The sequence below is a fragment of the Rutilus rutilus genome (genome assembly GCF_951802725.1).
Source record: "Rutilus rutilus genome assembly, chromosome: 8".
Lineage (NCBI taxonomy): Eukaryota > Metazoa > Chordata > Actinopteri > Cypriniformes > Leuciscidae > Rutilus > Rutilus rutilus.
Genome location: NC_140222.1, coordinates 13,160,946 through 13,181,982, shown reverse-complemented (window position 1 = coordinate 13,181,982; position 21,037 = coordinate 13,160,946). Strand labels below are relative to the sequence as shown.

The window sequence follows — 21,037 nt, the reverse complement described above, 5'->3', positions numbered from 1 at the left end:
TTTACCCCTGACCTGTTTTCATGCCTGATTAAGTCTATGGAGAGTCCCCACAAAGATAGTAAACCAGACAAGTGTGTGTGTGTGTGTGTGTGTGTGTGTGTGTGTGTGAGAGAGAGAGTGTGTGTGCGTGTGCGTTTTAAATTAGACTTGAACGTCCATAACCCGTCGTCACACATCCTTACAGGAAAGGTGAAGTAGTCACGTGTCTGCAAAGAAAATGTGGTGTTTAGGAAAATCAATACGTGGAGCATTGAAGCTTCCTGTTTGAAACAATAGGTTACCAACTTACAGTAATGCCACGTGATATTTGTCCACCCATCAGGTCAAACCACATTTCTGTGGTGTAAAGAGAGAGAGAGAGAAAGAGAAAAAGGAGATGTAAATGCACAGTCGGGATTGTGAGGCTTTGAGAGTCGAACTTGAAAATGCTTAATTGATTCATACAGTTTTGATGATGGTAAAGTTAGGAGAATAATTCTTTAGCCCTTCATGAATCCATCTCTGAATATCTCTCTTCAAACCCCTCAGAATGATCCTGCTGTGTGTCTGCTGGGATTTCCAAATAACACTCAAAGTTAAACCAGTCTAAAATTGTTAAATTCCTTGGTTAGAATAAAAATCTGAAGTTTGAATATAATGTCATCAATAGATTTTAATGTGTGCTACATGTGTGATTCTCAGTCCCCATAGACACAGATAAGGTTTTCAAAAGCTGGATCTGATCTTCTCATGGCGACAGGTGCGTACTCTGTGTGATCCTCTTCTTTAACATTCTGTAAAAAAAAAAAAAAAAAAAAAAAAAAAAAAAACAATCACTAGATATATCTTTTAAAAAAATATTCCTCTATATCGGTGGTTTTTACACAGGACATCAAATAATGATGTCACATAGCAAAATTGTGTATCTTTCATGGGTAAGGGAGTTTTATTCAAGTCAAATATTGACATAGTAATATTAGCATGAACTGCACATGTTTATATTAAGCTAAATATAACAACTCGAGTGCTATTTAAAGCAACCTGGGACCCAGCATTATATTACCTTGAGCCAAGTGAAGTGTTTCATGAATGAAAAGGTGTTCTAGAGAATTCAGGGTATTTGGAAGACACGTGAACCAGAACTGAATTTCATTGTAATGCGGCAGATCCACTCTTCTTTTAATGAACATCCATCAGCGCATTTTCCCATAGACGGATAAAGCTGACTGACTGAAATCAAAAGAAATAATTCAAGGAATACAGTGAAATCTAAACATGGGTCTAACCTTGCTGTAACTTAAAAAAAAAAAATTGTTTTCATAAAAATGTATGAGAAACATTTCAGAAGAGGCAATATCTGTGCTTGATTTAGCCCAGACTGCGGCTGTTTGTGACACTCTGCCCGAGTTAGATTGGACACAGCCTTTTGACATCAACAACAAAAGATATGGAAAACATCCTTACCTTTTAGAGGTTGATGAGTCTATTTATAGACCAATATTTGGCACAACAGTTTTTTTTTTTTTTTTTTTTTAGTTTTGCCCTGCTGTCTGTAACCCCCTCACAACAGATCTGTGACCCATTTATTTGGCCTTGACACATGTGACTTCTTGATTTCAACAAAGGATTTCACTGAAGTGCAAGTAATGTGTCAATGTTCACAGCATCAGTGATTAGATGCTCCAGCTGGAGAGTAAATGTTGAAATGAACTTGTATTTCATGTGTTTCTTAGTAAAGGAAAATATTTGTGTGTTTAATGTTCAGCTACGTTGGAGATTTAGAAGAGTTTCTGTTGTTGTTGTTGTGTTTAGCTGCTAACAGCGCTAAAGCTAAAGCTTGTGCTCAGGATGTCAGTGAAACAGATCAGCTGTCGGCCAGTGATTTACAGATAAACCACACACACTTATTTCAGTTTTGTTATGAATGGAAGTTATGAATGGAACCCTGATTCCGTTAAACATTCTTACTTTATCTTCTTCTCAAACACTGTGACAGTTACATGAAGTATGTTCACAGGAAAAATGACATCAGTGGAAATATTTCATAATATCCTGTGTGAGTGTACTGAGCAATATGTGATTTGAGTCAGTGTTTAAATCTGCTGAAGTGATAGAGACCCCGAACATAAACTAGTATGATCTTACCGATTTCTGTGCTTTTCGTTTGTGGAACGTTGGCTCTGTGTAAATGATCTCATCTTCACAAGTCTGAACTGTTTGAACAACAACAATTATAATAAATAAAGAAATCACACTAAAAGTTTTACTATAGTTAAAATAATTTCCTTATTTTCATAGAAATATAAATATGACAGGGACCAGGGTGGCCAACAGGCCCAGGTGGACAACAAGGTGACGGTGGACAAAGGCTTTAATAGGTGAAGGGAACAAGAACATCAGAGAAACAACAGGAACAACATGAAACTCATAATTAAATATTAAACTAAAACTGCTCACTTGATTTGCAGATTCATTCAGTAACAAAACTCCTCTGTGTGTGGCTTTTGTTTAAAACTATTTTTTTCAAAGTAGAAAAAACAGACAATATTGTGTTTAAAATGTAACACAATTTTAACTTGTTTAAAATAAACATCTGCTGTATTCTGTTGTATAAAATCAATATCTTAATTGCAATTAAGCAGATATTCGGGAAAATGTGTTTAACTTTATCATATAATGTAAATTAAGGACATTTGTACTATTTTGGACATTTGTTACCACTCTGGCGCTCCTTATTTTGTTGACTTTGTTTGTACGGTTTGTTGTATTTTTTTCTTTTCTACACTTTTTTACACTGGAGCCACAGTACACCACAGACCATGCCTGCACTTACTCTACATCAGTAGTTCCCAAACCTGTCCTGCCGGCACTGCACGTTTTCTTTGTCTCCCTAATCAAACACACCTGATTCAACTCATCAGCTCATTAACCCATGTGATAATGAGCTGATGAGTTGAATCAGGTGTGTTTGATTAGGGAGACAAAGAAAATGTGCAGTGTTGGGGTGCCGGCAGGACAGGTTTGGGAACTACTGCTCTACATTACTGATTTTGCTGACGTTACATTAGCACGCGTTTGTTTTACTTTCTATTTTGTTAACAAACCTTGGGTTAAATTCGACGATAGTGTGTGTCCCTTCCTTTGTTGCGTTCTTTTGGACTCAGGGTTGTGAGTCCAACAGAAAGCATCAACTGCAAAGCGGCCAGTGTGTAAACAATATGATTTACGCACTAAATTCAGCATAAACTCCAGCACAATCTGCATCTTTTAAACACTCAAGACAGTACGCCACTACCTGAACTTCATAGCAATTTGAGCACATTGCTAACATGGCAATAGTTTTGTCACAATAACAGATTTCAGTAGTCCATACAAGAATACACATAATAGAGGTGATTGTGTTTACACAAAAATCTTACCAAGATGCAAGTGCTCTTCAATGGAAGTGCTCTTCAACTTTTTGAAGCGACAGTAGATAAATCTGTGGGCCGTCAGTGGAGGGACAACATGAGGTTGAGTAAATGATATCGGTTTCATTTTTGGTTGAACTATCCCTTTATCATAACTTTAGGTTTAGAAAGAAAATGTCTGTTTCTAGTAAAAACACCTATGTTGCATAACCTGCTGTCTGGACATTTTATCTGGGAGTGTCAGCGAAACAAGCGCAGACACAACTAGTCATAAACAACTTTCGGTTTGCATTTATACAGAAGAACACAATTTTACTTGTGCATTTACACAGACAAAAGCTTTTATTTCCACAGAATCAGGGCTGTGTGACTACTGTAAAATGAGGGTCTTTATTTTGCTCTCAGTGTGTGTGTTAAAGAGTGGTAAGTGTATTTATTTGTTACAATGTCTTTTTTGAAGATAATGAAACAAAAAGTGTGTAGTGTGAACATGACCCTGTGTAAATTTATTCTGGTGTAATCATTTTTTAGCTATTGCAGTTGGGTTTTGGATAAAATTGTTATTTTATGAGGTTGCTGTAACACATTTGCATGTAAAATTGTGTCCTGGTCATTTATTCTGAATCACTATTAATATTTAAGAGGAATAGTCAAAATAATTTGAATTGTTCTGTTGAATCAGTCTAACACTTTCAATTGCTGATAAATCGGATTCTATAAATGCATTTGAAATAAAAGGGCATTGATACTGTACAATTAAAAAGAAATTAACTAATATGGTGGAAAATAGCAATAAGCTCATTTACACCGGGGTCCAGGGATTGATAAAACGAGTAATGATCTCTGTGTGGGAAGGGGATGTGTTTGAAGAGGTGTTTGTGAGTGATGTGTAAGAGTATAAATGTGTAAATAAATGATGTTCTTCTGCTGTTTGATTTCATGTGTCTAATTGAAGGCGATTTGATTGCAGCATTTAGACATGTGACCCTGGATCACAAAACCAGTCTTAAGTAGCACGGGCATATTTGTGGCAATAGCCAATAATACATTGTATGGGTCAAAATGATTGATTTTTCTTTTATGCCAAAAGAAATTAGGATATTAAGTAAAGATAATTTTCCATGCAGATATTTTGTAAATTTCCTATTAAATATATAAACCATTTATTTTTGTGAGTGAATGCAGGCACAATCGCGAACAAAAATGGACAACTTTCTCAATTAATTTTTTGGCAACCTCAGATTCCAGATTTTCAAATAGTTGTTATCGGCCAAATATTGTCCTATCCTACCAAACCACACACCAATGGAAAGCTTATTTATTCAGCTTTTAGGTAATGTATACATCTCAATTTAAAAAAAAAATGACACATGTGACTGGTTTTTTCATCCAGGGTCATTTATAATCAATACATAAAAAGTACATGACAATGCATACACCCTTAAGAATCTTATCTAATTTCTTCCCAACAAATATTCAATTTAAGAGCTCTACAGATGATTAAAACTGTCCAGACTGATTTGTTCTAATGCTGGATATTCTAAACCGAATGCAAGAGCAGAGTTGAAACTCGTGGTGCTTCCCTTCCCTTCAAGCAAAAAATATTTTCACAGGACTTTCCTGTTACATAATTGTGTTCAGCTTATAATAACTTTGTGTCTTCTTCAGGTGTTCATGGTGTTAGTGAACATGAAGTGAATGTGGCAAAGGGAGTTTCAGTCACTTTAAACACTGGTGTTACAACAGCCCAACAAGGAGAGATAAGATGGTATTATAATGGCATTGTCATCGCTGAAATCACTGGAGATCAGAGTCAGATCTGTACAAATGTTCAGTGTAAAGAGAGATTCATTGACAGACTTGAGCTGGATCATCAGACTGGATCTCTGACCATCATGAACATCAGAAAAACACACTCTGGAGTTTATCGTATACAGTTTAGCAGCAGCAGCGACAGTGAACAGATCTTCAAGGTTTCTGTCCAGAGTAAGTTGAGTGAAAGGCAGGTTATAGGCTATATGTTTAAATCACATAATCATTTTTATTTTAATTGTAAACATCCCTGTAGTACATTTAAAGTTTATATAATTTTGTGATCACAAGAAGCTATTTTATATATATATATATATATATATATATATATATATATATATATATATATATATATATATATATATATATATATATATAAAGTTCTAAATTATGGTCGTTTATATTCTCATTTTAGTAATGCATTAAATTGTATGTTATACATGCATGTGTAAAATGAGTAGCGTGTGGGTCAAAAATGGCTCCTTCCAGCATCCGTTGGTTTGTGTTTCAGGTTTATCTGTTGGAAAACAAAAGAAGATTGCGGTGGGAGGATCTGTCATTTTAGACGCTGGTGTAATGAAACAAAATGATATGGTAACATGGTATTTTAATGACACTCTCATCGCTCTAGTCACTGGAGATCTCAGTAAGATCTGTACAGATGTTCAGTGGAAGGATAGTAATGAGAGATTCAGAGACAGACTGAAGCTGAATTATTGGTTTTCATGGTCTCTGATCATCACAAACATGAGATTTACAGACTCTGGACTTTATACACTAAAGATCAACAGGGGCAGTTTCGGCATCATGAGGAACGTCACTGTGACTGTTACTGGTGAGTGTCATTTAATCATTCAGGGCACTTCTCCCTTGCAGTTTTAGAAAACATTTTTTGTAAAACTTATTGTGAAGTGAATATCATTCCACCTTCGCATGCATGTCAAAGTAACATAATTTTCACCTCGCGTGTTACTCTTACAATCATTTGATGTTTACCAATGTAAAGTGATAGTTCACCCAAAAATGAAAATTCTCCCATGATTTACTCTCCCCTCAAGCCATATCACATGCACATGCAAAAAACATCCATGTTTAAAACTTTATAAACAATAATAACCAGCTTCCGTCGAGCTTACGTAGTCGACTTACAACGGAAGTGTAACTTCTATACAACGTATTGACGAACGCCGACACACAGAGGATAGGATACAGCAAAATAAAACACTGGTCACAAATTTTTACAACAATAAACAATGAGCATTTTTAAAGAGAATTATTGGACGATTTCGATACAAAGGAAGAGGAACTTGAATTTGTTACCCAGACCTATTTGTTTGAATCACAAGAAATGTCTATTCTTACCTAACATCACACAAGAAGTTGCACTATACCACCGTAAGTTGGTTATAGTTTTTAACGGTTTAAATATGGATATTTTTCTAACAAAAACCCATTGCTTCGCTTCATAAGGCCTTTAATAAACCATTGAGTCATGTGGATTATTTTTATGATGGATGGATGCACTTTTTCAGGCTTCAAAATCTCGTGCTTCAATCACTAAAGCTTGGAAGAGCAAGGATATATATATATATATATATATATATATATATATATATATATATATATATATATATATATATATTGTAGCGTTTATACGCCCACGTATAAATATTATTAATTATTATTCATAACGGAATATGACCAATAATTAATATTTTAATTATTTTTAATTATTTTCAGAATTTACTGTAGCAGAATCAATAGTATGATCATTTTATCAGTTCATCCAATGAACAGAAAGCATAAACAAGTATTAACTCTAGGAAATATAATATATTCCTAGCCAAGAAAGAATCAATCCCCAGCTAACAATAAATTACGAAGTAAATTAAGGGTAAAAGCATAGGTAACTTAAATCGAAGTTCAAGACAATAAATCTGATAAGCACATACACAAGCAATCTCTTTTCAAATACAAACAATACTTTATTGATTATATACTAATACATAAAGCTAATCTCTAACACAAACACACGCACACACACACACACACACACACATACACATTCATACGCGTTGCAGAAAGGGATAGAGTGAGGAAAGAGTGGGTTTAAGAGTGAAAGGATGAAATCTCACGATTCCATATGCACTTAGCCATGACCTGAACGAACCATCAATCATTAATTTAACCCTTCTATCGTTTCTTAAGACTGGTTATTACCCTTATCAAAACACCAGTTTCAGCTTAAAAGTCTGGAGTACTTGCGTATTAGCTTTTGGGGATTCCATTTTTGTTGCGTGAAAGGGGTTTTCCCGGTCCGTTCGGTCTCCTCGTGCCTGATGTCTGGGTCACGTGGTCAGTCACGTGGTGTGCTGGCGGAATGAAAGTCTTTGTTTGAAGCTGGCTTTGCAGAAGAAACATGGCTCGAAATCTTGTCGCAAAACTTAACTTAGAACCGACACTCACAACGGAAAAGAAATGAAACTAAGAAAAGAAAGGAAATTGAGAGTAGATGATGATGGCTTGAATGAAGCTGTTTAACCCATGTTCTTCAGATCTTGATTTGGGTTATTTCGTTTGCGCGTTTACATGGTTCCTATAGAGAGAGAGAGAGCACCGAGAGAGAGAGAGCTTCAAGAGAGACCTTCGAGAGCAGCGAGAGAGAGAAGGCTTGTTTTTGGGTCTAAGGTTTTAAACTAAAAGTTTGTCCAACCTCCAGGATGAGTTCTGACCAATTAGACACTGCCTTTGTTTGCAAAGTCATAAATCATGCGCTATCTGGGATCTCCTTACTAGCAGAGAGAACAGAGGCTACAGTTTAGACATGATTTCTAATTAAAAGAAGATCAAAACATATTACACCGATATCATTCAAGCCATCTTGCTAGTTGTGTTCGTAAGATAGCATTGATATGAAACATACACACTTTCATTCATTCACTCCTTCTAATAGTTAATATAATAACTATTACCTGAATTAAATGGGATCAAAACATATTATCTTATTAAAATATGCATATAAGTGGTGGAAACAACCCAGGTAGTTGCATGATTGTTTGATCATGAGTCCATTGAAAATTGTTCTTGAATGATTTTATGTATAGTTATTGATAAGAATCAGTTCTCTGGTGAAGAGACAGAACTCTGTTTGTTCAGAGGTCTTAAGGAGGAGGTGTTCAGGAATGTTGTCGGGGGTTTCAGTAACATCTGCTGGTGTCGATTCTTCTTTTAAAGGGTCTTTTGCAGACTCTCTGGCACCGGGATGGGTGACTTATGGCTCTGGTCTTGGTGATTTGACTCTGGAATGTGCGGACACTGTCTTTATCTTAACCAGTCCGTAGTAGGCCACAAAGCTAGCCATTGACCAGTTATGTGTTAGTGCCGGGGGCTCCTTCAATTAGTCAGACCGGTGATGATCATGAGACGTTCTGAACAAATCTTCCCCCCTCAGTCATCGAGAAGTAGAGAATTTGAATTAATATTCAAAAAGAAGATTAGTTGGTGGTTGCTTTCTACCCATTGTCGCTACAATATATATATATATATATATATATATATATATTTTAAATACTTTGATTGCGCTCGTCTGAAAGAAAATAGTCATATACATGTAGGGTGGCTTGAGGGTAAGTGAATCATAGGATAACCTATTTAACATGAAAATTTTATTTAAAAAAAGGCTGATGTTAACCATTGAGCTGTTTGAGCCGCTGTTATTCAAAAACCCACCAGATGGCGCCATTTATGTAAACAGTCTCATTCAATGGATGACCAAAGTCGAAAGTATTTCTGTAAAATCAGTAGCATTCCAGTAATAATGACTGTCTGTAATTCCAGTTCCCAGTCTGATTCCCGCTGCTGTTGCTGCTGCTGTTCTGCTGGTGGCTGTTTATTCCTGTTGCACACAACTTCTATGTCAGAACGGTGAATATTACAAACAATTTAACACAAATAGATATTATAGATTTATAAAATTATGTATTTCCTCTGTATGTATTTGATTCACCAAATAAATAATGTGTCTAATTGAGTATGTTGTCATTGTTGAAACAGATGACAGGATGCAGCACAACGATCAAGTGAAATCCCATCTGCACTGAATCTGTGTCAGATCTCAAAGTGGAATTTGAGTTTCCTCTATGTGTGGTTTCATTCAAATATCATTACATACAAAAGTGCACTGCTATTTCATGGTTTAAGTAAAAAATGAATAGATACATTTATTATTATTATTATTATTTTTATTAGTAGTAGTAGTATTAATTCTATAATTATTATTATGATTTTGCTTTTGGGTCAGGTTGTAACAAATGTGAGAACGGTTTTCCTTTTTATTGTCCTTTATTATGATCAATGTAAATCAACAAATAAATGAAGTATAACAATATAAGCAAAGCAATATGAGAGTCAATATATGTTACAATGTAGTATTTTCTTCTTCTGTTTTTGGATAATTTTGCATTTAAATTTTTGAAGATTTGAAAAAAAAAATTTGTTCTGTATACTGTTTGTAAATGCAATTGTAGTTTTTAATGTAGTCTTATGTATGTAAATGTTAATGTTGGCTACACAAATTGTTTTTTAAACTATTGAAGTATCAATCAATCACAATGTAAGAGACATTTCTGAGTCAAATAGTCTTTTAAAAGAATTTATTCTTGCAAGAAGGCCCAGTTGCCGCACAGAGATACCAGTACAGTCTGTGAAACAAGTGCGACGAGGTAGGGAGGGCAGAGCAGCCTTTATACTCTCTTTCAAGGTTTCCTGCTCACAGGCTCTTATCTAAACAAGGGAAGGTTTTCTCTGCTAGTGATCTAATCCTGCTGAGTTTATTCTTACAAACTCACATGTTCTAAGGGGTCAGAGGTCCCCTTTTCAATCTGCCTCCTTCTGACATCTCACCTGTTTCCCCGTGTTTAAAAACACACACACATTAGTCATAAGTTGGCAGACCACGTACAGCAAGGGTCATCTCAATGTCTTACTGAAAAATAAATGAAAATCAAAATTTTCCATTACACCCCACAAGAGATGTGTTGTGATATCGGCCCTTCATTTTTTTTTTTTTTTTGACAATTATGTAACAAAAAGCAATTTTTATAGTCTCCCATTGATGTTTATGAAAAAAAAAATTGTACATTTATATAATATTTTAAAATACATTGATTCCTTATTGAATTAAAAGCAGGAGATGGGATAAAATATGTATCTGTCAATTAGACAATGGTCAGATAAAACCTGACATTTCTGTCCCTTCACTTCTGAAATGATGGCTCCTGGTTCAGATTCTTCCTGTATATTTGTTTCTCTCCATTGTAATGCAACTTTTTTCATCAAGTGTTTAATATGTTACGAGGCCTGCATAGGTTAGAAAGTTATGTCGCATTCAATGCAACACGTAGGGTCTACCATTGTATTGGAGTATTAGGGGCGATTGCCACCCCTTTTTTTTTTTTTTTTTTTTGTAGAGAGTAGTTAGGTTGTCACGGACGTTAAAGGTAAAATATGTAAGATTTTGTATTAAAAAATCCAAAATCATTTGCACGGTTATATATTTCTTTTAATTGTGTTCTTATATTATCATAACTGCTTCAGAGAATTTGTAAATTCAGAGAAATTCACAATTTAAAATAGTGCCCGTCCCTTGTAAACCTGTCAATGACGTAATATCCACATTATCCCTGGTTTCCGCTTGTACTGCCATAGTAACCATGGCAACAGACGTGGACAACTGCGTTACGTCTAGCTAGCGGCACGCTAGACGTATTACGGTACGTTCACACGGGGCGTCAGCGTCAACGCTTGACGGAAGGCGTGGCTGAAGTTTGGCACTGACGCCATGGTCATAGCAGCGTTAGCCAATGAAATTTAAAATGGATCCTCAGTTTGCTGCTCTTGAACAGGATGAACGTGATTGGCTGCCGCCTGGCTACTGTATTTGCATAGAGCGATCCTATTGGCTGACGCTTCCGTCTGCGGCGCTTCACTGGCTTTGCTCGCGGCAGAAGTTGAAAAATTCTCAACTTCTGCCGCGAGCAACGCCAGTGAAGCACCGCCGACGGATCCACAATTCTTTTCGGCAACGCTTGACGTCACCCATTCAAAGTCAATGACGCTGACGCCCCGTGTGAACGTACCGCTAGCTAGACGTAACGCAGTTGTCCACGTCACTTTATTTTCACACAAAATCTGTTACTCCATTAGTGTTCAATAAAAGCATGTATTTTTCTGCAATCATACACTTTGGGAGTGGTGAAAAGCATTTTTTTTTAAAGGAACACTCCACCGTTTTTGGAAATAGGGCTTATTCACCTTCTTTCCTACATTTAGATAGGTGGGCAAATGCATTTTTGTCTCAGTGCATGCATTGTTTTAGTTTTACAGGGCCGACGCTAGCTTAGCTTAGCTTAGCTTAATGAATGGAATCCTTTGTTGCCAGCTAGCATGTCCTGAATAAAAGTGATCTTTTTTTTTTTTTTTTTTAAACACGGTGGCAAAAAAAAATCGAGTACTGCAGGATGAATAAACGGCACTGTGAAATCCGTGGTAGCTGTGACACAACTGCGGGCACGCTCATCTTGATCTGATGCGTTGAGCCTGGTTATCGATGGCTGGACCTTGTCCCACTCTCTACAGCACAGACACTCTATTTCAGTCGGCATAGATTGGCATATTCCCCCACATTCACACCACCAGTTCGTGTTGGCTCTCATCCTCATGTCCTCAGGCTGTTCGATCGCAACCTCCTCCTCCTGTCGTTCTATTTCAAAAGCATGCAGCTCATCTTCTGAAAACTCTGGTTCATAGAGGTATGGTTCTTCTGGATCTTGACTGTCTGAGAAGTCACCCTCTTCGTCTCTCACAAAATCAGCCATGTTCATCGCCATTCATGTACTGTAGGAAAAATAGCCAGCTACTATTCACGCCGGTATGTTGACGGAAGTCGTGGGATTTAATGTGTTGCGTGATACCTCTGCGCCCAAGTAGCTGTGCTTCGCCAGTGCTTCCCCCTAATATTGTCCCAAGTCAATATTTGCCCAGGAAATCGCCTAGTGTTAATCTGCATCGCTATTTGTACTCGTTGTGAATACACAGGCCAATACTCGTTGTGAATAATACGCAGGTGAATAATTAGGTGTTTTTTTTTTTTTTTTTTTTTTGATCACTTTTACTCAGGACATGCTAGCTGGCAACAAAGGATTCAATTCATTGTGCTAAGCTAAGCTAACGCCGACCCTGTCAAACTAAACCAATGCATGCACTGAGACAAACATGCATTTGCCCCCTATCTAAATGTAGGAAAGAAGGTGAATAAGCCCTATTTCAAAAACCAGTGGAGTGTTCCTTTAAGGTGTGACTTTATTGCTGTTGTTACTCAATCCCTCCAGTGGTCAAATAATGTTTAATTTCTGATGTTATAGTTTCATTCATAATGCTAGCAATCATGTTGGTGTGTGTGAGAGAGGGTAATTTAGTGACACTGCACACGTTTATTAATAGGTTTCATTACAATAAGTAAGGGTTTGTTTAGCCTCAACTGTGTATATATACACTGCCCGGTTAAGAAAGAAAAAAGTCGCTGTTTGGATTTAAATAGGCAAATACTTAAGAGTCTATGCCTGGATTTCACCCATGAATTGTCAGTCCAGACTATAGACTGTAAAAGATACAGACTTTAAAAATCATTTAAAATCTTTGAGATGAGCTGGAGGAGACTTTTCAGTGTGCTTGACTCTTGCATTGTCACTACAAGATCTTTGATGCACCTCTTTATTGAAATAACATCATTTATTTCCATCAAGAGGGAGATCTTATAGTTTATTATATTTTTTATTAATTGAATTGGTGACCAGGTGTTATTCCTATTATGATATGTAGATGGAAACAGTGATTTAATTCAGCCGATTTGTTCAAATACTGATTAATTCATTAAGAAAACACCACATGTTGCTTAGAGGTGGAGCGGTTCTGTGGAGTTTGGATTTTTTATTTTTTTTTTATTTTGTGTGTGCAAAACAACAACAAAAAAATATTCGGATAAACACTCTTCTCGTGTGATATTTATTATAGCCTATCATATTATGTTATATCATAAAATTATCACATACATAGGCTTTTTTGCGCCATTTTTAAATGGGACTTTTTTTATTATTAATTTTGATGATTGCGAGATGACAGAAGAAAGCCAATCTAAAATGGCCGACGACGTACTATATGGACGACGTCAGTGAAGGTGGTGCATATCTTCTAGTGGTTTGTAGTCAGATACATGTGGGTAATGGTGGTGTACAGACAAGACACAGCTAGACAGTGTGGGTTAGATGGCCTACTTTCTTTCGCCACCTCAAAAACATCAAAATGAATACAAGATGTAGACATACATAAATGCATAAGCAAATGTGAAAATAAATAAAAGTATAAATAAATAAATGCATAAATAAGTAAATGAAAAAAAAGAAATAAATGTGGAATTTTTTTTTTCTTAATTATGTATTTTTTTTTATTTCTTCATATATTTATTTATTATTATGTCAGCTTTGTCATTCCATAGTTGGGTGCACTCCAGACAGAGCACTTTATGGTTAGGCCAACATAAATTAACAACATGAATAGACAATATATAAGATACGGTACAAAATAGGCTACAGAATGTAACACAAGAATAAAGAATGGAAATAAATAAATAATATTATTGACAAAAAAAAAAAAAAGAATGTATCCAAAAATACTGTGTTGAGTCAAAAGTGAATTTCAATGTACATTAAGTTATAAATAGTCAATTTAGTTGAGTTTCTGGATGCGTGAACCACTAAATTAAACTAACACATGCAAACACAATCTCAGACATTACAATAACAACACATGAGAGTGTAAAAAGCATGAAACTAAAGAATAATGTGAACTAAGAGATGTGAGTCAAGGCTGTATGAGCTCTAACATTTATTCCAGTATAGACACGGTTATTGATCATCGTTTTTTGGGGACATTTGCATACACAGCCTCCTTCTTTGATTTCTGCAAGGAAAAATGTAGTCATATTTAAAAATAATAATAATAAAAAAAACTCAAACAAACAAAAGTAACAAAATTTGGGTTTAAATTTAAATACCTGAATATGAACTGTTTCTGTAAAATAACTTATTTGACCGGCCATCGTGTTAAGATTTGAAAATTCAAATTTATTGTATACATTGTTTAATGATCGCTGTCGTCTATGTAATGTATAATCTATATTTTTATGTGCAGGATAGTCTATATTTTCTAGTGATTCTTCCAAGAATCCACGGTAACTGTTCAAGACACAGCCTCGGCTCTGGCCACTGATGGAACGGCGTTCTATTGCGCATGCGCGACTTTACCTGCTTCTCCGTGACGTTCTACTGTATAAAGTTGATCTCTTGTTGCATTGCTAATGGTTACTGTCTGGTGGAAGATATCATATTCGATCGACTCGATGACAATCAGCGTGCTTTTCCCTTTCAGGTAATGAAATCACAATAATATCATGTAAGAAAGAACATATTGCGCTAAAAAAGTTTATTTTTTATAACTGACAAATCTGCGGCCCCGACCTTTCACTTTACTTAAGTTACAACTTAACTTTCTAAATATGTCCAAGCTTAGAAACTTGTTCTTAGTGATAAATAAAAGAGCACGAATAAAGAAGGACGAGCGTCTTCAGGCATCACTTTCTGCCTAAACACGGAAGTGCCGTTATAACTCACGATGGAGAAGATACGTTACTTTCTTCCGGGGACCACAAAAGGAGAGACAACATAACTTAATCAGAAAGTTTACTGACAGTGACATGCAGGTTTGTAACAGTACGGTATGTTACATAAATACGAGAATTTTTATGTTTGGATGAATTGAACATAATTTATCAATAAACTTTTATTGTTATTGAGGAAAAATACCATACTTTTCTGCGTGCTTATAAATTTTGATTTGTGCTAATTAATTTGTAGGACAGCAAAATGGAACTGTATGTTAATTTTTACACTGAGGTACAAACAAAAGGCCTATACTTAGTATAAATAGTATAAAAGCATTTTTTGTGTGTGTTCTGTTTAAGGCATTTTACTCACAAAAGCTTGAATCAGACTGACTGCAACTTATTGCAACACAGTCATAAATGATCTTACCATTTTTCGTGGTTTTTCTTGACAGGATGCTGAATTATTTCTGTCTTCCTCACAGGTCTGAACTGCATTAATAATCACAGAAACAGTATGTTAAAACAACAATGTTTTTTAATCCTATATTGAAATTTGTACCTTAAAAATGTTTCGCCTTATACATTAATTGCTTGCTCTCCTGACCTGTTTTTCTACATTTCCTGCAGATGCAGAAGATCACAACGACTGCAACCACAATCATCAGAGATCCAGCAGAAGCAGAGATCAACACTATCAGAGACACTGAGACTGGAGGAACTGAAGGAGACTGACCATCCCGTACAGAGATCAACACTATCAGAGACACTGAGACTGGCTGTGAAGTAGACTGACCATCCCGTTCTGTAATGATAATTAAAGAAAGAAGTGAATGCATCAGTCCGATCTACAACAGAAGACAGAGATCAGGTCAGTAAATACACACATCTATCATCAGTGCTGTGGTACCTGCACATGTGTGACAGAGTGTGTTGATGTCCAGATGTGTGGTCTGGTTGCTGATGGGATTGTTCAGCACACAGCTGTAGGTGTTTTTATCCTGATATTCCACCTCCAGAGGTAGAGAGAGACTGATGCTGAGATCACACACACTGATGCTGGACAATACACTGATTCCTGTGTACCAGGAGAGAGTCGCATCACTCACATTCAACACTGATGAACACACCAGTGAACAATTCTGGTGTGATGATGATGATGATGATGATGAACAGTTTCTGCTGATGACAGGAACAGGCAGACGAGCTGAGAAAACATGAGCGAATAAACAGAAATCTGTGTAGAACTTGTCAACAAAATCATATTTTCGGCTCAATGTGTTGATTGAGTGTTTAGTGTGATGATGGTGTTTCTATCATCTCAAACTACAAAATGATTCAACATTTCATTACGTAAATAGTTTAGTAATATTCTGGTTTCAGTTCCAGTTAAACTCAATTGACATCATTTGTGGAATAATGTTGATTACCACAAAAATAATTTACATTTGCCACTTTTCATCAAGTACCTTGGATGAATGAGGATTTTTGTAATTTAAGGAGAGAGTGTAGGAAGTTAGAAAGTGCATGGAAATCAACAAAACTTCATATTCATTTTGAGAAGTTGAAAGAAATTTTAGTTCATCAGCAAAGACTACAAGTTCTGCTTATATCTCAAAATGATTCAAAACCGTCATTAGCCACTTTTCCTCTGTTGGACAAGTGCGAGCCAGGGCTAACAACATGCCGTACGCGGCCAATAGCCCAACAAGTTGTTTCCACGGTTAATGCCAATAGCCTAGCAGTGTTACCCTAAAAATTGCCCTTAACATGCCTCCATAGAACGACGTCACACAACAGGTTCTGTACTCATAAAACGAGGCATTGGAAAGTTTGTAAGTACATCAGGAGTTTATTTAAATAACACTTGCCTGACGGCTCATGCTAATGCTAACCCGGATGTCAACATCACTTCAGTGTGTTGAGAATGTCACGGTTCATAAATCCATTGTCTTCTTCTTGTCTCGTGTTCTGTTGTCATGTGTGTGTTGTGCATTGATTGTGTGGGCGGGTCGTCTGATCAGCGATCATCAACAATTAAGCTCATCACTCCCGTCACCAGCTGCAGCTCATGTTCCTGTTCCTGTTCCTGTTCCTGTTCACCTGGATTTGGATTACTCGTCACCTGGGATTCTCACCGTACCACTTCACCGTCTTCACTGGAACATCTGACCATCGGGGTCCCTGCGTTACCATCCTGTGTCTCAGCTGATCATTGTTCTTTGTTTATCACACTTCAATAAATGAGTATACTTGCAATTGCTTCCTCATCTTTTACCGTTACAGAGAAAAGCCCGTAAAAGTTCTGGCAGAAAGCGATGCATAAGGATGTAGTGTAACGACGCCCAGTTCCAGGAATGCACTAATATTTTGTTAGTAGTACCAGTTTACAACAATTATTAGTTAACACTAAGTTGTTAACACTTCGGAAAAAAATAATAGGCTAATTCAACGTTACACTACATCCTTATGCATCGCTTTCTGCCAGGACTTTTACACACTTAGTTACAATAGATACAATAAAAATGCTCAAACCTATTGAAATTTCAGTCAGATTGAAGGGGGTGGAATAAACCTTTTCATGAACCGATCAAACGAAAGATTACACCATGTAAATGAGCTGATCCGATTACTTTGAGTGTACATCTTTTTGCGCATCCGCAACCAGGCGGTTTTGTGCCAGATAATGCTGTCAGCTAAAATAATGCCTTCTGTTTGTGATCCGATGTGGATTCTGAACACCGTATAAGGTAGAAATATTTATTCCCGATGCAAAAGACTATGCACGCCGTCGCTAACCATTAACATAATAAACATTGTAAATATGAACGCTTGAAGAAATCTGACAAATCATATAGGTTATCATAATCCTGTTTTTATTTGACCTGTCAGTAGCCTACTTCTTGTCTCTTTATAACAGACTATTCTCTAAAAGATGGGTTAGTGTGATGTTGTTCCAGAGAGGCGTGTTATGAGCGTGTTTTAGTGAAGCGCTGCGGAGCTTCTGGCCTGACAGTGGAAATGCAGCAGATTTTGGGCCCGGTGCTACTGGCCCGTGGCTATTAGCCTGGCACGGCCCGTTTAAAGCCCTGGCTCGCACTGGCCCGACAGTGGAAATGCGGCTAATGACTAATGAGCTAAATGAGCTGCTGCTTCCGGCACAGAGGGCGGAGCCTCAAGAGGTCGCGGTCAGAGGCAGGACAATCTCATCTGATAATATCAAAACAGAAACTCAGTGGCGGTGTTCATTTCGACCCGGAGTCGGACAATAATGCCTACAGAGTAGGGCTGTCAAACGATTAATCGCGATTAATCGCATCCAAAATAAAAGTTTGTTTTTACATAATATATGTGTGTGTACGGTGTATAATTATTTTCTATGTATAAATACACACACATGCATGTACATATTTAAGAAATATTTGCATGTATATACTGTGTATATATATATTTATATTATATATAATTTATATTATATATAAATATTTTATATATAAATAACACATTTTTAAAAAATATATATGCATGTGTGTGTATTTATATATAGAAAATAATTATACTCCATACACACACATATATTATGTAAACACAAACTTTTATTTTGGATGCGATTAATCGCGATTAATCGTTTGACAGCCCTACTACAGATCCAGAGAATATATGCTGTTTGGAGATTGAACAGGTATAGTTTAGTTTAATTACGGTTGTAACTTATTTGTCATCTACTTTTATCCACTATTAATACAAGCCTGTTGTAGTAGATCGGGTCCGAATGATGGCCAAAAATGTACTGATGCGATTAATGAAGTTTATTGTACATCACATAAAAGATGAAGCGTTAGTTTTACTCCAGAGAATCACAGTAAGAGCTGAATAAACACGGTATAAGAAGTGAGCATTAAAGTCTTATCCATAAACTCTCTCTCTCTCTCCCTTTCATTATCATACACAGCGAATTACACAAAACACTTGCTACAACTAACAGTAAACAAATATATAAGCTACACACCTTTTCAGGGGTTGCTTAATAAAGTGGTAAACTTTATATCCGTAAAACTACTCTTATAAACTGTAATAAAGTGTGTGCTTTCCCTTTCATTACTGCCGTGACTAGTATCGATCTGGAGACTGTAAGCTGGATCAGGAACAGCTGGTACAGATGCATCCTCGAGTAACAAAAGGAGCTCAAGATTGCGACAGTTCAACCACTTCTGAAGAAGCCATCATTAGATCCTGACATTTTATTAAAAAAAAAAAAACTAGAAAAAAGCAGTAGCTATGCAACTGTTGGAGATTATGAATGAAAACAATATTTTGAGAAATTTCAGTCTGGCTTCAGAGAAAACAAAATGCCGCTGCCAGATTACTGACACAAACTAGTTATGTTATTCATATCCGGTTTCAAGTCCAGTTTAAGCTTCACTACATGGGTTACCAATTCATTTTAAGATTGTTTTTAAGATATTACTATTGACATATGCTTACAATGAAAAGTCAATGAGTCCCATCTGTAAATCTTCAAAAACTGTTACAATAGTAAAGACAAAATACGTAAGCAATATGAGTGTTAAAGGAGAACTCCGGTCAATTTTAACATTGAGCTCATTTTTTTTTTGTCAATATGGAGTGCTGTCAGTACAGAGAACAACGACAAAAATCGGTGTTGCCTACACCGTGTTATCCTCTTTTTAAAATTTGCACCCTGTTGACTTCAATGGGGCAAGTTTTAAACCTGCTTTTAGCCTCTTAACATCCTTGATGTGTCATTACAAGCGCACAGGTCATGTGAGTGATTCCTTCTGAGTGAACACGGTGAATCTGACTGCAGTAGATGTGAAAGAAATGGATAAAAATGATGTTATTTCAGCCAGCGCACATACCTGTATTTACATACTGTTTTCGGTCAAAGTCCAAAGTAATCGATTGTCGAGTTCACGCGCGTGATCATAGGTAACTAAACCTATGCGCATGAACTCGACAATCGACTACTTTGGACTTTGACCGAAAACAGGATGTAAATACAGGTATGAGCGCTGGCTGAATAAACATCATTTTTATCCCTATCTTTCACATCTACTGCAGTCAGATTCACTCGTGTTCACTCTGTAGGAATCACTCACATGACCTGTGCACTTGTAATGACACATCAAGGCTGTTAAAAGGCTAAAAGCAGGTTTAAATATTGCCCCATTGAAGTCAACAGGGTGCAAATTTTAAAAAGAGGATAACACGGTGTAGGCAACACCGATTTTTGTCGTTGTTCTCTGTATTGACAGCACTCCAAATAAAAAAATGAGCTCAATGTTAAAATTGACCAGAGTTCTCATTTAAGTTAACATGAGTTTAGAGTAAAAATCTGTTTAGAGTTTTGGTAATCAACATTACACCACAAATGCTGTTGATTTGAATATAATTTGTATAGAATATTCATTTCATAAAACAAGAATATTTGAAGGAGAGGACAAATTATCTCTACTCACTATAGACAGAAACACTGAATGTTTTTGATGTCAGTTTCGCTCCAGTTATCTCTAGTTGATAAACTCCAGCATGTTCAGTTCTGGTGTTTGTGATGGTCAGAGATCCAGTTTGATCGTCCAGCTTCAGTCTGTCTCTGAATCTCCCATCAAGAGCGTCATCATTTGTAGAGAAGATTTGCTTTTTTTCCTTCATTATAGCTATGAGAGCCTTTTCAGCTCCAAATTTCCACAGTATGTAGTCGTCTTCACGTATTTGAGTATCAGAGTTTAGAGTGACAGAATCTCCCTCCATCACTGACACTGAATCAGCAAACACACCTGGAGAACAAAAACATTTTACACAGATTAAGGCTCCTGATGGTTTACAAAGCCTGAAATCAGCTGTAGTTTGTAAATAACTTACTAAAGAAAGGTGAGATATATGAACATAATATTATGATTACAACATGGAAAGTTTCGTTTTTCTGGATATTAACATAATTTAAAACCCAATTTGTAACTTACCAGTCAGATGGCACCAGCACAAACAGAACAAAGCAAGCATGTCAAACATTTTCACATTGTGACACCAGCAGCTCATCTTAATCAAACTGAAACCTGCAGAGATGTGGTTTGGTCTGCTTGTTGGTGGGCATTCATTA

At 36.4% G+C, this 21,037-nt stretch overlaps 1 protein-coding gene and 2 long non-coding RNA genes across 4 annotated transcripts; 2 read left to right on the top strand and 1 right to left on the bottom strand.

Annotated features, from left to right (window-relative positions):
* Positions 1-441: 441 nt before the first annotated feature.
* On the bottom strand, positions 442-2,197 carry LOC311296207. Its single transcript, XR_014628523.1, has 3 exons — positions 2,125-2,197; positions 1,043-1,209; positions 442-773 (listed from the first exon to the last, which is right to left on the bottom strand). It is a non-coding gene; the product is annotated as an uncharacterized lncRNA (long non-coding RNA).
* A 3,591-nt stretch (positions 2,198-5,788) lies between these two features.
* Positions 5,789-9,380, top strand: LOC311296091 (uncharacterized protein). The gene is made up of 3 exons (XM_084417737.1): positions 5,789-6,036; positions 9,039-9,125; positions 9,255-9,380. Exons 1-3 carry the CDS (start codon positions 5,793-5,795, stop codon positions 9,299-9,301), a joined length of 378 nt encoding a protein of 125 aa, XP_084273863.1. The 5' UTR covers positions 5,789-5,792; the 3' UTR covers positions 9,302-9,380.
* Positions 9,381-14,562: 5,182 nt separating this feature from the next.
* On the top strand, positions 14,563-17,173 carry LOC311294864. 2 transcript variants are annotated; one of them, XR_014628116.1, is made up of 4 exons: positions 14,563-15,015; positions 15,402-15,431; positions 15,547-15,787; positions 16,941-17,173. It is a non-coding gene; the product is annotated as an uncharacterized lncRNA (long non-coding RNA). The 2 variants fall into 2 exon arrangements; XR_014628117.1 differs by having other exon boundaries at positions 14,565-15,431.
* The last annotated feature ends 3,864 nt before the right edge of the window (positions 17,174-21,037 follow it).